Source organism: Papaver somniferum, unplaced genomic scaffold (assembly GCF_003573695.1).
Source record: "Papaver somniferum cultivar HN1 unplaced genomic scaffold, ASM357369v1 unplaced-scaffold_10, whole genome shotgun sequence".
NCBI lineage: Eukaryota > Viridiplantae > Streptophyta > Magnoliopsida > Ranunculales > Papaveraceae > Papaver > Papaver somniferum.
Window position 1 is genome coordinate 12870681 of NW_020618825.1, and position 19028 is coordinate 12889708.

Consider the following 19028-nt stretch of genomic DNA (forward strand, 5'->3'; position numbering starts at 1 on the left):
TCACATGGTGCTGAACCCTAAGAAAATCTTTCAAATGGATTCTCAGTTTTGATTTTCACCATCTAAGCACATGTTTCCAAGCCCCTACATATCTTGCAATCAGAGATTTTGTGCAAGGTAGCTCACTAGCTCCTATGAGTTTTTAAGACAGATTCTTCATTTCTAGTACATAAATTCTTCATCTCTAGGCCATGAGTCATGACCAGCTCCCCATTAGTGATTTCACTTAATGATGGAATCAACTTTAAGATAATCTACAAACAAAAAACATTGTGTTAACTAGGTTTAGAGCTACATGTAATTGCAGCCCTGTTTAGTGTTCCATTAGAGTCTCTCAAATATTCCTGGCTGTCAAGAGCTAATTTTTATTGAATATTGAGCGTTTAATAATTTTACTAGGTGCATGCACCCCGAGAAATCACTTCTCGCTGGTATTCTTGTTGCCGATGTTAGCACAAAGATCGGAACACTGATTACAAAACCAAATGTGGAAAACCCATTAAAGTGAATGTTAGTCTAAGAGTTTGGAACTCAGCCACGCGCCACAATTGAAAGTTTCAAGTTGTTCCAAATGAAAACAATTCTTGCAACATGTGACCTTGCAAACTAGATTTTGGGATGATTCTTACAACATGTGCCATAATTTTTTGAAGATGCTACTACTACTGCCGACAAGAGCTGTCAAACGGCCAAGCTAGGGTCAACCCGTCCCTAGCTTGCCAATCCGTATTAGGGTTAGGGTCAAGTCTAGCCCTAGTACTATTCACGAACAAGCTCAAAACCCCAACCCTAACCCTACACGGGTCAACCCTGACGGGTTGACGGGTTAGCTTGTTAATGTTATCAATTTAAAAATTAAATTTAAAAATTTAGGATTGTTTAGGATTATTCATTTAGTAAAGGTCGAACCTGGGTCAATTTGGTGTTTAACTAGAAGCCCCATCACTGAGTTGTAAAGTGGACGTTTTTATTGCCACTTAATCAACGATATAGCCGGTTACGGCGCTTTAGTTTTCTTAGGCAGAGAACCCTAACATCAACTAAGCATTTTACTTTTTTTTTACCATTTTATAAGTTTAAATTAATGTGAGTAAGACTAACTCACTGTTTAAATTATGCTAGTCTTTTTATCAATTTAGGACATCCTGAATAAATATGTGATTGATGAATCTAAGTTGTAATTTAATTTATTGATTGATTATTTAAAATCTAAAAATTGTTATATTTGTTTGGATAGATCCAAAATTAGCTTTATTTATTGATTTAAAATTAACTAATACTAATATATGTATGCAAATCATGAATTTTAAAGAGTTGGTGGGATTGAGGGATATATTTATTAATTTTGACGGGTTGACGGGTAACCCGCGGATTGGCCCTAGCCCGGCTTGTTTTCTAGTAGAGTTGTATATGCCAACCCTAACCCGGCCCGTTTAGACAACAAGCCAAACCGGGTTAGGATCAACCCGCAAGCCGGGTTATAAATCGACATCTCTACTGCCGACGATGTCATTAAACAAGTGAAAACTCATTCTTTCTTCTGGTGTTCGAAGTCAGATGATCTTAGGGTTTATCTTTAAACGATGCACTCTTAAACTGGGACTCCTCCTTTGTATTTTAGTTCTCTTTGGGTTTTCTATAATCTTTTTTGTGTAGTAAGGGTTTATCGGTTTAAGATCTTCTGGTCCTGTTTGGGTTGTAAGCTCTTCCGAGCCTTTCTTGCTTACCCCTGGTAGGCGTTCTTGTATAAAATTTTTACATTTGCTGATCAAAATAAAATAAAATATGATGTGCAGAAGATTGATCCAGGGATGCAAGATCCTCCTCGATCCAATTCTAAGATCCTAAACTTGAGTTTTGTTAACATTCAAGACAACCTTAACAGGTATATTTTGAAAAACCAATTACAGAGTTTCAAGGCCTGTCATTTTGATTAAGACGCGGAAGAATCTTGATAACTACTTCATATTAATACCAATCATGACTTAATCAAAACTAAGATTGCACGTGCCACTATAGTACGATGGTAAAATCACTGGACATGAGTTCGAAACTCGCTACATCAAATTCTTTATCGATCCAAGAAAAAGATTGATGCACTTTTCATTTCTTTACTCAAATTTTGAAAATAAATAAAGATAATTAGGTGACTTTAATTTTGGGGAATACATACAATTTTGTCGTTAATTAACTAACAAAAACCATTTTTTAACTTTTAATCCAAAAAATAAACAACAAAATATATCGACATTAGTTTATCATATAGTTTTCTCGAGCAGTATAGTATAGTTTGTAGTACTTTGTACTGTTTCAGTTTGAGTTTCAGTTAAAGCTAAACAAAACAATAGTCCAATTTCTCGCTTTAGTGAAAAATGAACAATCGGCTTGGTCAAGTAGCTAGAAAAAGAGAGTAACTCTGAGTACTCAAGGAGCGCTCCGGCGAGTTTACTGAGTTTGACTACTACAGTACATTATTTATCAATCAATATAATTAATATATTTCCCATCCTTGTTTTTTCTTGAACTAGAATATCAACATTTCATGGCGGTTGCCGTCAGTTAGGTGAATATATCCGCCGCACTTTTTAACTTATAAAATAGAAATAAAAAAGTTATTACGATTACAAAACTTGTTCACATGTCTGTCCCTTTCACTGGCTTCATCCATAATAAATTATTTTATCTTTTTGAAGAAGAATAAAACACAATTTTGTTAGGTTATTTTTGTTTGTTGCTCAGTGTTTCATTTTCTTACTTGTTGGCATTTTAAGACGACAAATATGTCGTCTGTAGTATGCATGTTCAATAAGTAGGAAAGAAGGTTTTCGGCTGTTACTCATCTAGCAGCAGCAGCAGCAGCAGCCCATGCGCGTACACCACTGTTGTGTGTCATAATATATAGTTGTTCTTGTTCGGTTATTTGTTGTGCAATTTGCAAGCAGTGTTAGCGTACATATGAGATGATATAGGTGGTTTTACTGTGTTACTGATGACAAGTTGAAGTTCGAATTGATATATTGTCTTTATGCACTTTACTATGTTGTTAATGACAAGTTAAACCCGAATATAATCCCGAGTGTTTTAGGGTTTTTTTCATGTGGACGCGAACTAGGTCCAGTTATATTACACTCATCACAAATTACATGTTCTGATATCTTTTCAAGTTCACCGTGGCTAATTCTAAACGACTTAGAAAAGTAAAATTACTCAAAACTTATTAACCGCATAATCTTAGACTACTCATGGATTATTCTCTGCCATCAATGCAATGTCAATGTGATAACTTCAGTAGAACCACCTTCAAACTATTGCATCACACAGTATATGGAAGTTTGAAAAGTGAACTGTTTGACAGAGTGTGTGTAGGTACACGAAATAGGTTCACCACGTGTCGGATATAAAGGGAAGATATAGGGATAGAAAATCTCACTAAAAGATCCCAGTCAGAAACTTGTCAATCCAAATGTCACAATTCGTCGTCGATCGCCCTTGCGAAGTACAAAAAGGGTGCGTGCGGAAGCGAGGAGACTCTCACCAAGTTGAAGTATCCGACATGACATCAAGGAAGAAGCCGTAAGGGACGAAGTAAGATTACTTGGCTGAAAATACTAGCCACGAGATAGATAAATTATGGAGCAAGAAAGAGACAGGTGTCCCGACAATCCCATGTGAAGTTAGTGAAAGAAGGGGAAAATATTTATGGAAAACGGTCTGGGCGAAGTGTAAAGCACTACTGCGAGAACGTGACGAGATAAAATGAGTTGTGTTCCATTAGGGTTAGATGGCCTATAAATAGAGGTCATTGGGCAATGTATGGGGGATCGGATTTTGGGAGAGCTAAGTTTAGAGTGAGATTAGGGTTTCCTTATATTCAAAAACTTGTATCTTTGGTCACTTTGAATGATTGATCATAAAGATTTATGTGTTTATGTTACTTAGTATGACTTAGATCTTGGTTACTATCATTTGGGTGTACTACTGGGTTTCCAGTAGTTACATTTTGGCGTCCAGAAACAGGGAACTTAGATTGGGGATTCATCCTCATCTAAGGAGTGGAGAGAAGCTGAAGTTGTAGGAGAGAGAGATCTTAGTGAGACGTCCCTTTTAAGACTAGGGTGTAAAGGATAGCCGAAATTAAAACTAGGATAAGTCGGTGACTAGAACACTAGATCGAGCGGCACACATGATAACGATGAGGAGGAGCAAACGATTGGAGGCCAAAAGAGGAGGAATAATGGAAAGAGAAGGAACATCGAATGCAAGAGAAAAGCAGGGCGTGAACCAGCGGCGGATTGAGGAGGCCAACAAAGATAATTTTAGAGAGGGATCTGTACACACTTCCTACACGGAAACCATCGCAGGAGAAGAGATGACTCGCGAGAAAATGGAGGAGAATATTGGTGAAGAAGATATGACGTTGGATTAGCTAAGGGAGACGTTCCGACTTGAAAGGGAACGAGACATGGATCTAGCAGAGCAACATACCCGATTGACGAGACAAAACGCCAGGTTGGTGTTGCAGAATCGCCAGCTGCACGAGGAAGCGGCAGCCGAAGCCACAGATTCAGAGGTGGACACGATATCACCAGGAGAAAAGGAGTTACGACGAGGAAGATACACCCACGAGGACGACGGAGGAGAGCTAAGAAGAAAGCGACGAAGAGAAAGAAGTGAAGAAAGAGAGTTGAGAAGAGCATTGGAAATATCAAGCTGGGAAGATCAAAGGTGGAGGTACGAAGAAGGACGGAGGCCCGAGGAAAATGAGATGAGAAAAGAAGATGAAGGCAACGCGAATTCAACCGGAAGGATGAGGCATAAAGGAGGCATGGTGAAGGAAGGCTGATAAAAAATTCGCATAGAGGCATCAGAGTGCAGATGGCGGAGGAAATAGAAGAGGCCGATAAATCTTTATTTACCTATGAGATAATGTACACGGACATCCCGGAGAAATGCGTGCTACCAACGCTACCAAGCATATTCAACGGATCTGAGAGTGCTGTGAAATACTTAAAACAATACAACCTTTCATTAATGCAATGGGGACGAAATGATGCGGTACTTTGCCGATACTTCCTCGCGAGCTTGGCCGGGGAAGCGTTGGCCTGGTTTGATGGACTACCAGAAAGATCGATTTCATTTTTCAAAGACTTACAAAGGATATTCCTGACCACTTATATAACTAACAACATGTTGAGGCCAGGAATCGAAACTCTATTCAATTTAAGAAGGAGACCACACAGAAAGCCTGCGAGGATTGGTGACGAGGTGGAGAACAGTATGCAGCGAGCTTGCGGGGAGAGTTGACGAGAAATTTTTTATCTTAGCTTTCGTGAACGCTTTAATCCCAACTGACCTGCTGTACACCCAAATATTCATTATTCTAAATTCTTTGACGATGAATGAATTGAGAGAGTACCAAGAGGAGTACATAGCCTTGGAAGAAAAGCAGAGGCAAGTTAGCGAAGTGGCACCGATTCCAGCGAAAGAAGTAAATTCAAGGCTATTACAAAGGACAATGCATGTTGTGGAGAGTGATTCGAAACAAGGAGTCATGAGTTCTGCAAATATCATCGTTTTCACAGGAACCATACAAAGGACTGTCGAAACATTCGAAGAATTATACTTCGTCTGATAGAACAGGGAAAACTCGCACATTTTCTGGAAGGCTATGTGCCACCGCCACCATCACTTCGTGATAATCAGCAGATATACCGAATTGAAATATATCGGGGAACACAAAAGCCAAACTGTAATACGATAATACATGCAGCGAAGATCATCCAAAATTTTCATGACAACATACTTAAAAAGGGTACATAAGAGGGACTTCGAAGGAAACGAAGTATTCAGCGTTACAACAAGAGAACCATTAAAGGAATGATAGAAAATAGAAATAACGTTCTTAGGAAAGGATTCACCCGAAGGAGGAAATTCTCACACAAACCCCTTGGTTGTAACCCTGAATTTTGGGAAGTACTTAAAGTGGGAAGAAGATCAAGCCGAAAAGAAGAAAATATGGGCGATTGACAGAATCTTGGTAGATACGGGGAGCTCGGTCGATATAATTTTTTATCATACCTTTAGAACCATGGGGTACAAGGACTCGGATCTCGTGCCATCAACGTACAATATATATGGGTTTAATGGAGTAGCATCTAAGCCGAAAGGAGAACTAGCTGTAAAAAAATTCGCTGGCGAGCTGGAAACAGTCTGCATGATAGACATAGACTCACCTTAAAATGCTCTCCTAGTGAGACCATGGATACACGGAATAAAAGGGATTGCATCTACATATCATCAGGAAATACGATTTCCCATGCCAAGTGTGATTGGCGAGATAGGGGGAGATCTCCTGGACGCGTAATATTGCATCAAGAAGGATGTCCATAACTATGAGGAGAAACAAAGAAAGAAAATCGAGCAAAGGAAGAAGGCGTGCGAAGAAAGAAGAGCGGAGAAACTGTTGGTATTAACGATCAGGACATGTGAAGAATTGGACGCAACACAGAGGGACTTGGACGAGGAAGTAAAAATGACGAGTGATGGTGAGAAGGAACGCGATATGACTCTATAAAAGGGAGGTCAATCTGAGGTAAAGCAAAGTGCAAAGGCAAAGAAAGGGAAAACGGCTGAAGGAATTGAGGCATCGAGAAGTGAGAAAGAAACCCCTACCGTTAAAGAAAAACGAACCCCGCGAGGAGGAGCAAAGATAAACACTTCTAAGTGTAAAAGGGCGTTGAAACAAGAGGCTGATGAAAGCGTTGAATTGCCTGATTCACTAGGTAAAGGGGAAAAGGCTTACGAATAAGAAGAAATAGAACGATTAAAGGAGGAACTCTACCAAGAAAGACGAAAGAAGGAAGACTTAGTGAAAGAACGCATAAGGTTAGAAAGACAAAATGAGAAGCTTATAATTAAGAACAATCATTTAAAAAGTAAGCAAGAGAGGAGTAGTGCACAAAGAGGAGAATTTTCTCCGAAAAAGATAGCTGAAGGATGTCGCGACTACCGACGAGATAATAAGGGGCGAGGGGAACAGAACGAACGAGAAGACTTAAAGAGAGCCATAGAGAATATCAGGAGGGAATTCAGAGAAAGAGAGTATCTAATGCATCAATCGATGGTGGCCAGCAGGAGAGGAAACAATACCTAAATAATAGAAAAGACAACCGGGCTGCAACCCAAACTAATAAACAAATGTGCAAGAAGCGAACCACGCAAACCAGAAATAACAACACTGTTCTCGTTAAGGCAAAGAGAAAATGAAAATATGCGAAGTCTAGTAGAAAGATGGGACGCGATCTGCAGAGAACTAAAAGGAAGGATTTCAGAGGAAGATTTAGTGCGCTCATTCATCTATGCGTTTTCAACTAGGCGGCCATTATTCATGACATTGTTTAAGATCAGAAATGAAATGAAGATGAAAGAACTAAAAAGATATCAGTCTGAGCACATTCGCATGGAAGAAGAACACTGATAAACGAGGAAGAGTGATATAAACCAGATGAATGTACTTAATTCAATCTATCAATTGATAATGTATCAAATTTCAAAAGAATAACAACGAAATTTTCATAAATTTTGATAAATCATATCATGAATATAAATTTCACAAGAGAAAGGTAAGACCTCACATTAGGAGGCAAATAAGATTCATGAAATAAGCAGTTTCTAGGGAAATTTAAAACCTTCGCCTAGGAAGGCTGAGAATCCACGGCATGCACCCTAGTTCGCATGAAAGTGAAAGAGGCAAGACCTAACGCACGTCGTGAACAAATCTCATAGAGATAAGCTAGGGGAAAGGATAAGACCTATCCGCTGAGGGTCCCTTTTTATGATGGCCTTCAGTAAGGGGTGCAGAAATATGATCAAGGCGCCGACGTATTCGGTTGAGCTGCGGGTGCCTGGGATGTCTAGAGCGTTACCGGACATGTATGTATGGCAAGTCTTGGCTACGATGCACTCTATCCCAAAGAAACCTCACTTAGGGTGTGGCTTCGTAACCTAAATCCATGTCAGCGAAGGTGATAAGAAGTCACGAAAACAACTGACTGTCATAATAACTGGATGGAAAAAGACCAACATGCATGTTAGGCTTAATATCCTTGAAGGGGAAATCAGGGGGAATATAAAGGGATGGCACCCTCCAGATTAGGGATCTGTGTGACCAAAAAAGACGGCAATGTCATGGGACTAACATTCATGGGAATCGCTAGGCCTGTCGCATTGTCACGAGATGGGGACAAAAAAAATGTTAAGACGAGGTTGATGGATTATTATTTGAAAGAGTAATAAGCGCCTGAGGCTTCGTCGAATTAAAATCCTTCAAAAAGGATGAGGCAAAATAAGACCTTAATTAGGAGGCGCGCTAAGACCTTGTATAAAATAACATACAACAATCAGAAAGTGAATAAGAACTAAAGGCGGCGAGATAATTCTTGGAAGGTAAAGGCAATAAGGTAGGTAAGGCTGTCAGAGGAAAATAACATTTTACATTTTATATTCTTCTTTAACATTATCCACGCGAGACTTAGCCTTTCGCCCCGACGAGAAAGGCAAGAGACAAAGGAAAAAGGCTAAGGCAAGAGGCCAAGCAAAGAGGCAAAGGAAAGAACAAATAAAATAAGAAATCTGAAAACGTAAACCGCATGAGGAATGTAGGCGAAACATAATATAATACAAGATAAGATGCTTCATGAACCCAAAGGAAGGGAAGCATATAGCCAGGTTAAGGCAAAGCTGGGAAGGTATCAATTATCTCTGCACCTTACCTCAGAAACACACAAAGGCAAGTATATAATTTAAAATTTCATTATTATTTTGAGTGTTTCCTCGGTAAGTATATATTTGAAATAAATACTTGGCGAAATAGAAAATTATAATACTGAATAAATATATATGCTTAGCAAATTAGAAAATTATGATAGTAACATAAAAGTCAATCAAAGTAGTACCCAAAGAAGTTAAAATGTTTCCCCCCAAGCTTGGGAGCGCCCAGAAAGAAAAATTGTTTCTAAAGAAGTCGGACATAAAACCAAAAAATGATAGAAGAAAACTAAAGCTACCGCTGAGGGAGGGCGTCATTAGTGGTGGTTGTCTCGGGGATTTCATCACGTGCTCCACTAAGACCAACACCAGTACTAGCATAGGCGCCCTTGGACTCTTCTTTAACGACCTTTGTGTCATCAACCTTTTGCTCCTCTCCATCTTCAGTGAGCCTATCTTCGTCACCAAGGATGACATTATCATCCTTTGGTTGTTCTTCATCGGAGAACACCTCCAGAGGAAAATTAGGATGAGGGAGGCCTTGCTCGTCACAGAAGTTGCCAAAAAGAGATACCGCATAGCTATGAGTGTTCTTGCAAGCTAATTTTGCCACCTTCGCAGAAGACTCAAGCATTTCGTCCATATCCTCGTTCAAACCATTGACCTCATTTTGAAGGCGAAGAATCTCTGTGTGAGACTCATCACTTTCACGAGAAAGGCGAAGGACTTGGCTCTTATGACGCTCTTCGGACTCTGCAAAACCAAACAGAACTTCATCAGAAACTAGAAGTTTGACGTAATCAATGATATTTTGCATTGCACCTAAAGCTACCTTCCATCTACAAGATAGTGGTATTCAAGGTTTCTTGAATGTCAGTATACAAATGATCCATCTTGGAGATCGCTAGATCCAATTCTTGAAGCTGGACGCATAACTCGTGATATGCATTGTCCCAGCCTTTACCATGACTAGACTTCGAGGTATCTTTGTCGGATTGAATGACAAGAGCACCCTTGTTTTTGCGAGGTTCGGTGGACTTGGCTTGAGAGTAAGATTTGATAGACTTCGGGCGAGATGAGTTATCTAGCTGAGCCTGAAGGAGTTCCACTTTCCTTTTCAGACAATCAATATCTCCGTTTAAACCGGTTACTTTATTACGAGATTTGAGAAGATCATCCACAACTTTACTTTTACTATTGATCACGCGCTCGTAATCTTCTTCCAGTCTCTTGTAGGCAGCTAACGACGAGAAGTGGATATTCCTCGAAGTAAGGAGGGAATTGTTGACTCGTTGAAGTTCCATCATGAGGCGCTCATTATCATCATGAAGATGGTGATTCAACTCCTCATTACGAGAACAGTCAATGGACAAACAATCTACTTGCGAAAAAAGAGTTTCGACCTTCTCATTTAAAATTGTGTTCCCAGACACATAGAAGTCATTCTGGGTCACGAGGTTCACGTTCTCGGCACGAAGATCTTCTAACGAGGCGGATGCTTATGAGGCACTCATTTGGCGTTGCATGCACCGAGCTTGACGAAATAAGAAATAAGAAAATAAAAGAAATAAAAGTAAAGGCAAAGAACGAATCTGCGAAGGGAAGGAACTTACTCAGGAGCTTCTCTATTTTTTGACTTTGCTTGCTGGAATGCTCTTTTTCCTCTTTAAGCTCTTTTGTCAAATTCTTGATTTAAGCTTCATCCTTCTTGGCCTTTTCGCCAACCAATCTAATTTCTACAAGATTGGCCATATGACGGTTGATCTCTTGTAATTCAAAGAACCAAAAGTTAGAAGTAAGCCTCAGAGCGATGGGAAGGTCGAACTGAGGATACACAAAGGATTCACCTGGCACATTAAGGCAGAATGTTGCTGGAGAGACAAGTTTATAGAGGCGTTCAGCATCACAGAATAATCTTGGAAACGAAAATCGCCAGAACTAATGGTCACCAAGGATTCTAAGGCACGGAACCTCAGAGATGGATCTTCGAGAGTTTTGTCATAAACCTCCTGAAGAAACTTCATGTCAGGATCATAAATGAGGTTAGACATCGCTGACTAGGCCGCTTGCTTTTTATTCTCGCTGGCAGAAGGATCCTCAGTGGGCTTCTAGGAGGGCTCAACCTTGGAAACAACAGGAGGATCAACTACTTTGGAAGATGCGATCGTACGAGGCTGAGAAGGTTGAGACTTGGTCGGAGTAGAGAGGCTTGTAAGTATGACAGATTTCAGAACTGCGGTCAAAGCAGCTATATCCAGGACCTTCCGTTCCCTCTTATACTCGCCTGAATGAGGGGCACTAGCTTGCGAAATAACAAGATTAGCAGGAAGATGGCTAAGAGTTTGAAATAAGCGAGGTAGTAATGATGACGAAGTAGAATACCTGTAAAGAAGGAGGAGGTGGAGTAGAGTGGTCACGCCTTTTTCGCCCTTTTGTCGACCCCGAGGTGGGATGCTTAACAAGAGGAATATCGTCCTACAAGGATAAAAGGATTAGAATTTAAGGATATCAAGAGAAGAAAATTATAGGCGAGATGGATACCTGTTTGGGAGTTGAGGACTTGGAAGTTACAACCATTTCCTTTCCCGTCCTGAGAAATCCAGCGGGAGGAATTACGAACTGAAAGAAAGAAGAAACGTGAGAACTAACCAAATCCCGAAACAAGGTGGGTTGTAAGGAAGAAAGTCATACCTCGGCTGGCACAGACCGCCGAAGTCTCCAAGGATCACAACCATCGAGATATCAATGTTTAGGAAGAGGACCATGGCGAGGAACCCCTTTCTCGTCAAAACCCAAAACAAAAGGGACACCCACCACCAGAGGAAACATCGCCGCATCATCATAATTAGAAAGCGAAGTTGGGAATCCACATCTAACAAGAGAGCTTTGATCGGAGCCACGACAGTCTTTCGAGCAAGATCAATGCCCCACTCCTGGTGCTCTCTCGTGCTTGTGAACTTCGCCGGATAGTTAGCCACGAAGGAATTCACGTTGAAATCGCGAGAATCGAATTCGTCAGCCACTGATGGAACCTGCGAGACACCACTACCAGAACAGATTTTAAACTCGTTGGAGATGCGAATTGGGTTACCCGAAAGCTGAAAAGCCGCGCACTGCAGCTTTCCCAGAATCTCGAGGAAGATAGGGTTGGAAGGATCGTAAAGTGGTAAGGTTAATCAATCCCTCAACTTACCAATCGTGACGATCATCTTGTCGGCCGTCCAAGTATCCGACTGAATCCACTTGTAGTTAAGTTCCATATGCTGAGTAGCAATAACCGAAGGACTCACAGAAGAGTCGACAGCAGGAGTTAGGGTTAAACCCATCTTTTGAAAATCTACTTGGAAATCCTCAAAGGATTTAAGAGAGGTAGTTGTGGAGACATTCTTGGAAGCCATGATAATGAGAGAATAATAGAGGGATAAGAAGCAGAGCGACAATGGAAGAATAAAGAGAAAACACAAAACCAGATAAACGCATAAAGAAAGAAGAGGAAAGGAAACCCCAGACTTAGGTCGAGTGGGATATAAATAGCACAGGAAGGACGACTGGCTTAATGGGTTGACGACACGTTCGAGGTATATTAACCGGCAATAAAAGGTTACCCAGAGAACGTGAACACGTGGAGGCAGGGAAGTGGAGAACGTGGCGGCTGGGAAATCCGAAGCGGTTCTTATTCCATTCTCGTATGACTCGAAATAGAATAAGAAAAGGAAAAATGTAGGTACACGAAATAGGTTCGCCACGTGTCGGATATAAAGGGAAGATATAGGGATAGAAAATCTCACTAAAAGATCCCAGTCAGAAACTTGTCAATTCAAATGTCAGAATTATCTCGTCGTTGATCGCCCTTGCGAAGTACAAAAAGAGTGCGTGCGGAAGCGAGGAGACTGTCACCAAGTTGAAGTATCCTACAAGACATCAAGGAAGAAGCCGTAAGGGACGAAGTAAGAATACTAGGCTGAAAAGACTAGCCACGAGATAGATAAATTATGGAGCAAGAAAGATACAGGTGTCCCGACAAGCCCATGTGAAGTTAGCGAAAGAAGGGGAAAAACTTTATGGAAAACGGTCTAGGCGAAGTGTAAAGCACTACTGCGAGAACGTGACGATATAAAATGAGCTGTGTTCCATTAGGTTAAGATAGCTTATAAATAGAGGTCCTTGGGCAATGTATGGGGGGATCGGATTTTGGGAGAGCTAAGTTTAGAATGAGATTAGGGTTTCCTTGTATTCAAGAACTTATATCTTTGGTCACTTTGAATGATTGATCAATAAAAAATTTTGTATTTATGTTACTTAGTATGACTTAGATCTTGGTTACTATCATTTGGGTGTACTACTGGGTTTCCATTAGTTACAGTGGGAGTGACACTATCTTCACTATTTGTGGACGTTAATAATTAAGTGTACATATTTCATGCAGACTAGAAGTTTTCCACTTGGATAAGTAGAAAATAGAAAACCCCATTCCTTTCCTAGCTAGCTAACTAGTTTATATAGTTGCAGGCACACATTAAGTAACCGTCAGTGTAGTTAAGTATATGCATGCATGAAAAATCATTAATCATCATACAAACAAAATTGATCAGACAATAAAGAACATAAGCTGCTACTGCAGGCATTAGTTACATGACGTTATTAACCAAGTTACTCAAAATGCTGTCGTTTCCTTACCAGGAAGATAAACGTTACTTTGGGCCGAAGAATAACTTCTCTCTTTATACTTATTACAAGTATTTGTAGTTGGGGAGTAAGATTGAAGGTAATAGGGTTAATAAATAAATAAATAAATACCACTCCTTCTAACAAAGATTTTATTTTGTTTATAGGTAAAGAATTTAATACTGACGAATTTGAAACTCAGATCACCGGTATCATCACCCAATAACTCTACCATTGTATTATAGTGACATCGGCTCTATCCTAAACTATTTGTTGTTTATTTTATTATTTGTCGTATTAATTTTCTTGAAACCAAATGTACTTGATCCAAACCAATCTAACGTGGAAGGATTATTTACATGTTTTTTTTTCTTCGTAAAAGTATCCTTAAGGGTATATTTTAAGTAGATAATAAAATTGAATTAGTGTTTTTTTTTCTCCCGGAAAATGAAATTGAACTAGTATATTTCTAACGCGTGATATCAAATGTGTTAAAAACTAGACTCTATAAACTCAAAAATACCCTTAGGAGTAACTAAAACACCGCTGCCACGGTAGGGAGGGCCGAACGAAGAAAACGAAACACCGCTGATTGCATAACGCGTTATACATCTTTTTTTTGTTGGAACGTTATTTTTTGGGAATATACATCGTTTTAGTGATTGCATAACCAAATTAATGGATGCATGAACCAAAATACGACTCTTTGTGGTGGCTCCGTACTTCATTATGCATCTTTTTTCTTTGTTGGAATGATATTATTAGACATATATGCTACCTCTGTTTCAGAAAAAGGAAAACACTCACTTTTTCATATTTTCCTATTTTGTATCTCTTTTTCTGAAACGGGATGAAAGTATCTCTTTTTCTGAAACGAGATGAAAGTATCAATTTTCCTGAAACAGAGTGAAAGTATCACTTTTCTTAAAACAAAAAAAAATAATTGATGCATAAACTAAAATATGGATGTATAATGTATTATGCATCCTTTATTGTGGTTTGTAAAATGGCTATGTATTCAATTTTCAAAAGTTATGCCTAAAGATAAACACCTCCGAATTCTAAATTTGATATTGTTGTTTGTACTCGTTGCATAGATTTTTTTAAAATCTTTCCAACGAAATAAAATTTGTAAAATTATAAAACACGGATTTTTCGATATATATTATATTCTAATTTACATTCCAATTATACCCTTGAAAAAATAGGATACACAAGGAGTTATAATAAATGGACTAAAATGAAGGGACAATTTTATCTAGTAGAAAAGTAACCATGGATACGGAAATCTCCAATCTTTTTATTAAATTGCACATTTGTGTTACACTTCATTTTACAAAAATGACCATAAAAAGGACTCCCCATTTTGGACCCTCCGGGCCCTCCCATCGATCGGCCCAATTACGTGGTATTTCCTAAAACACAAGTTGAAACTAATTCTTAAATTTCTGTTTCCAAAAAAACCAAATTTCCAACTTAGAGATAGTGCAAGGCTTTTATGGAGGAGATGGAAAGACTAGCATCACAAAACAAACAAAATCGCAGCTGGTTTTTGCCACATTCCAAGTTGCAGCCTCCCCCTTCCCGTTTGCTGCTGCGGCCCTAGCTTTTTTCAGTGGGTCCCACACAAAACAACAACTAAATATACTTTGGCCCCACACAGACAAACATAAATTAAATTAAGCCCCCATTTCTTCCACCTTATTGACATATCACTCCTTGTTCTCCTCCGCTTATATATACGAACCTTCCTCCTCCCTTCTTCCTCACCACCATCACTATCTCTACAACTGTCTCTCTCTCTAAAAACCCTTTTCTGCAACTCCATTGTTTCTCTGTCTACAAACCCATTCCAGCAATTCACTATAATGGCTAAAGGATTAACAAAGCTGAAGTCAGTGATGAAGAAATGGCAATCATTTGGCAAAAGATCATCAAATGGAAGTTCAATAGCACATAATTCATCACTATCATCTTCAATATCTTCATCATCATCTGATGATCAACATCAAATGTATATGGCTCAAGGAGAAGGTGATCTTCACCCAGTTTACGTTGGAAAATCAAGACGCCGTTATCTTATTAGTTCTGACATTATTGAGAATCCGTTAGTTAGAGAGCTAGTGGACCGTTCAAGTGGGTCAGATTCTGTTACAGTTGGTTGTGAAGTGGTTTTGTTTGAGCATTTACTATGGATGCTGCAAAATGCTGACCCTCAGCCTGAATCTCTTGATGAATTAGTTGATTTCTATGCTTGTTAATCATGATCATCATGATTGATCATTGAGTCATGAAGATGAGTTCTTGTGTCTCCCAGTCAATAATGTCAAATGATTGTAAATTTTGAGGTTTAATTAATTTTAATAAGAAAAATGATTGTAGGAAAAGAAATGCAGAGAGATTAAGATTAGAGTAAGGATTTAATTAAAGTTTAATTAATACAATATTCATAGTCTTTGTTTAGTTAGAAGGGGCATTATGGGGTTTTGGTACTAATGTTAAATCCTTGTTTTGTCGATTCAAAAGAAATCAATACACATGAAAGGATAAAATCATTTATTTTTCTTATTTTGTATGCGGAAAAAATATGTATTCATGGAGTAAAGCAAAACCAGATGGGCATATTTTTGTCTAACAATGTTGTTACAGAAATTATCAAATTTCATATAATTGAAAAATTATTTTTACTTTGTAATAATAATTGTTATCAAATTAGTTTCACATAGTTGACGGGTTGTTTTATTTAGTAATGACAGTGTGAAATCATAAAGGTTTTGGTAAAGGTCGTTGTCATGAAAATTCTCTACAAATATCATGCATCAAAAGGTTTGTGACGGTTTGAATAGTTTGTCAAGAGTATTGTGCGGTGCGCATCTAATATTGAATTAAACGCCATAACTTGCGTTACTTATCGTCTGAGAGATGGTAGTTCAACTCCACATACTTCTCATGGAGTGAGTAGTGTGCCAACTGCAAAACTATGCCTTTGATCAGTCTAAAAGTTTTGTGCAATCAGGGTGCATTGCTTAACCTTCATGGTCGATCCACTTTTTTCACCGAAGTTATTGCAACAACGCCCCGTTATATATGTCATTCTACTAGGAAAACCTGGTTGTTTGAGATGTTTATCATTATCAGCACCCTAGCAGCATGTTCGTTTCAAGGAATTGGATTTTGGGTAATCCAATTCCTAAGGAGTGCATCCAATTTCTTGAACCGAACGGTGTAAATGAACTCTTTATAATTAAAGATTTTAATTTCTAGGAATCCAATTCCCTCCAAAATAGTAGATTTCCATTCTATTGGTCCAATAATGCAATGAAATTGGATTCCGGGATAAAAACAAAGATAATTGAATTATCTCAACCGAACATGAATTTCTAGGACTTGAATTGGATTTAAAGAATTGAATTACCCGATAACTGAATTCTTATGTTTTCAATTCTCCCAACGGAGCGAGCATTAAATGTAATCTAAGTTTGGCCGAAAGCTCCGAACCCTTTTTTACCTTGGTTCAAAGTATGTTCTGGCTGGATTTGATGGCAAGTCATATTATTCCAAAACCTCAATAGGATCCTTTTTGTGTTGCAATTTTTCTCTAAGAACTTGGAAATTATCGTTGTTATGGTGGGCGCCGGACCGCGCCGGTGCATTAAGAATTAACATACCTCCCCCCTTTCTCACTTAATAACAACATTATAAAAATCACACGATCTAAAATAAGCTTTGATTCTTTTATTAAGCATTAATTTTTTGGATAATCAATCAATAATTAGATTTCTTGTAATGATTAAAGCTTCAATATTATTCATAGAATATGCGTGTGTGTTTGCCTCTGTGTAAAGCTCTAAAGTCCAAAGCATAAAAGACAAACATTCTACTATGGTCAACGTCAAACAGTTTTGGTATATAGTCACTTGATAGGATTGATCAATGAGATGTATGGTCCATGAAGGACCAATCATGTAGGTTCATATCAAAAAGATATAACAAGCTTTTTCTTTGTGTTTGATGGACCATTTTATTGGATATGAGTTTTCTCTATTTAGGAGAAGCATGATTAAAGTTTAAAGTGTCACAGTTGGTAGAAAGATATTGTTCATGTATGTATACATGGACGCAGAGGTGTAAAACGTGCCGGCCCGGTACAGCCCGACACACGAAGTCACGTGCTTCACGTGTCATGTGCCGTATTGTGCTGTGTCAACGATTTAAATGTGTTGTGCCGTGCTTTACTAATTAAAAGCTAGGCACATCACAGCTCACGAACACAACACACGAATAAACGTGTCGTGTTGTGTCGTGCTGGCACACATATTATAAACAATTTGAAATCACTTAATGTATACATAAAGTTGGACATTATCACGAGAATTTAAATAGATAACATATCATTTGAAATTATTTCAAGTAAAATTAACAAATTTGTTCAATAAAAAGAAATAGCAAATTTGTTCAATAAATATTAACAAGTTTGTTCAATAACTAACAAGTAAAATTATTTCAAGTAAAATTAATAAGTTTGTTCAATAAAGAGAAATAGCCAATAAAATATAAACTTGAATCATTGTCATGTAAATTAATGTTCTAGTCAAATATATGTAACGAAATTATAACATCAATACTGAAATATATTTTCCAAATATGTAGGTATTATATGTGTTGTTATAAAAATAAGTCAGCATAAAATGTCAAAAACTAGCTAGAATAATGACTCTTTTGTGAAATATACCTAAAATATGATGTATTATGCCTTGTTATATGGTGTACTTGTGCATGCTATGACGTGCTTTCTTAACGTGTTGTGTTGGGCTGGGCCACGTGCTTATCCGTGCCGCGTGCTGTGCTACTGTGCCGATTAGGCTACCAGCACAGCCCACAAAACTAACATGTTGGACCGTGCTGGGCTAAATCACATGCTGGGCTGGGCTGTGCTCAGATTTTAGGGTGCTGTGTTGGGCTGTGCTCGTGCTTGCACAACCCAATTCTCTACATGGACGAGAACAATTATCTTTGCAAAAAAAAAAAGAAAAAAAGGAAAATGGAACTTGTAGAAAAGAGTTAGAGCTGAATTTGGAGATAACATCGGCTTGTTGTGATAGAAATTCAAATTTTAAAAGATTGTTACACGATGGTAGGTTCTACTTGTTATAAACCAAGTTTATTTATTAAGATGCCCATGTTGATTAGGGTTTGTATATTTTGGGCACCAAGTCTTTCTATCTATATAAATGAGACTTAAATTTTGTATTTTACACGCATCAATAAGATTTCCTTCTTTTCCCTTTTCTCTATTTTGTGTCTTCTTCTCCGCTTTCTTCGGTTCACAACACTACTCATAATGTCATTTATTTTGGTGGTGTACCATTCCAAAGGTGTAGAATGTTATATCTTATGGTATTATTTACTACTCCCTCCGTTCCGTTTTACTTGATATTTTAGGGTTTTTTTTATGTTCCAAAATAGATGAGTGTTTAAGCTTTTTTCCCAAATTCTCACTAATTTGTCCTTATTTTGGAATCATGTCATACCATTAATTTTCATTGAAATCAGTAGATGAATAATTAGTCTAATTTTTAAATCCACTCCATAGAGGA

At 38.3% G+C, this 19028-nt stretch overlaps 1 protein-coding gene across 1 annotated transcript; it reads left to right on the forward strand.

Moving 5' to 3' along the window:
• The first annotated feature begins 15216 nt into the window (after positions 1-15216).
• Positions 15217-16044, forward strand: LOC113326012 (auxin-responsive protein SAUR78-like). Its single transcript, XM_026573827.1, has one exon. It carries the CDS (start codon positions 15300-15302, stop codon positions 15690-15692), a length of 393 nt encoding a protein of 130 aa, XP_026429612.1. The 5' UTR covers positions 15217-15299; the 3' UTR covers positions 15693-16044.
• The last annotated feature ends 2984 nt before the right edge of the window (positions 16045-19028 follow it).

Excerpts from the sequence above, each read along its gene's own strand:
- LOC113326012 (XM_026573827.1), top strand. The coding sequence starts at position 15,300 with ATGGCTAAAGGATTAACAAAGCTGAAGTCAGTGATGAAGAAATGGCAA.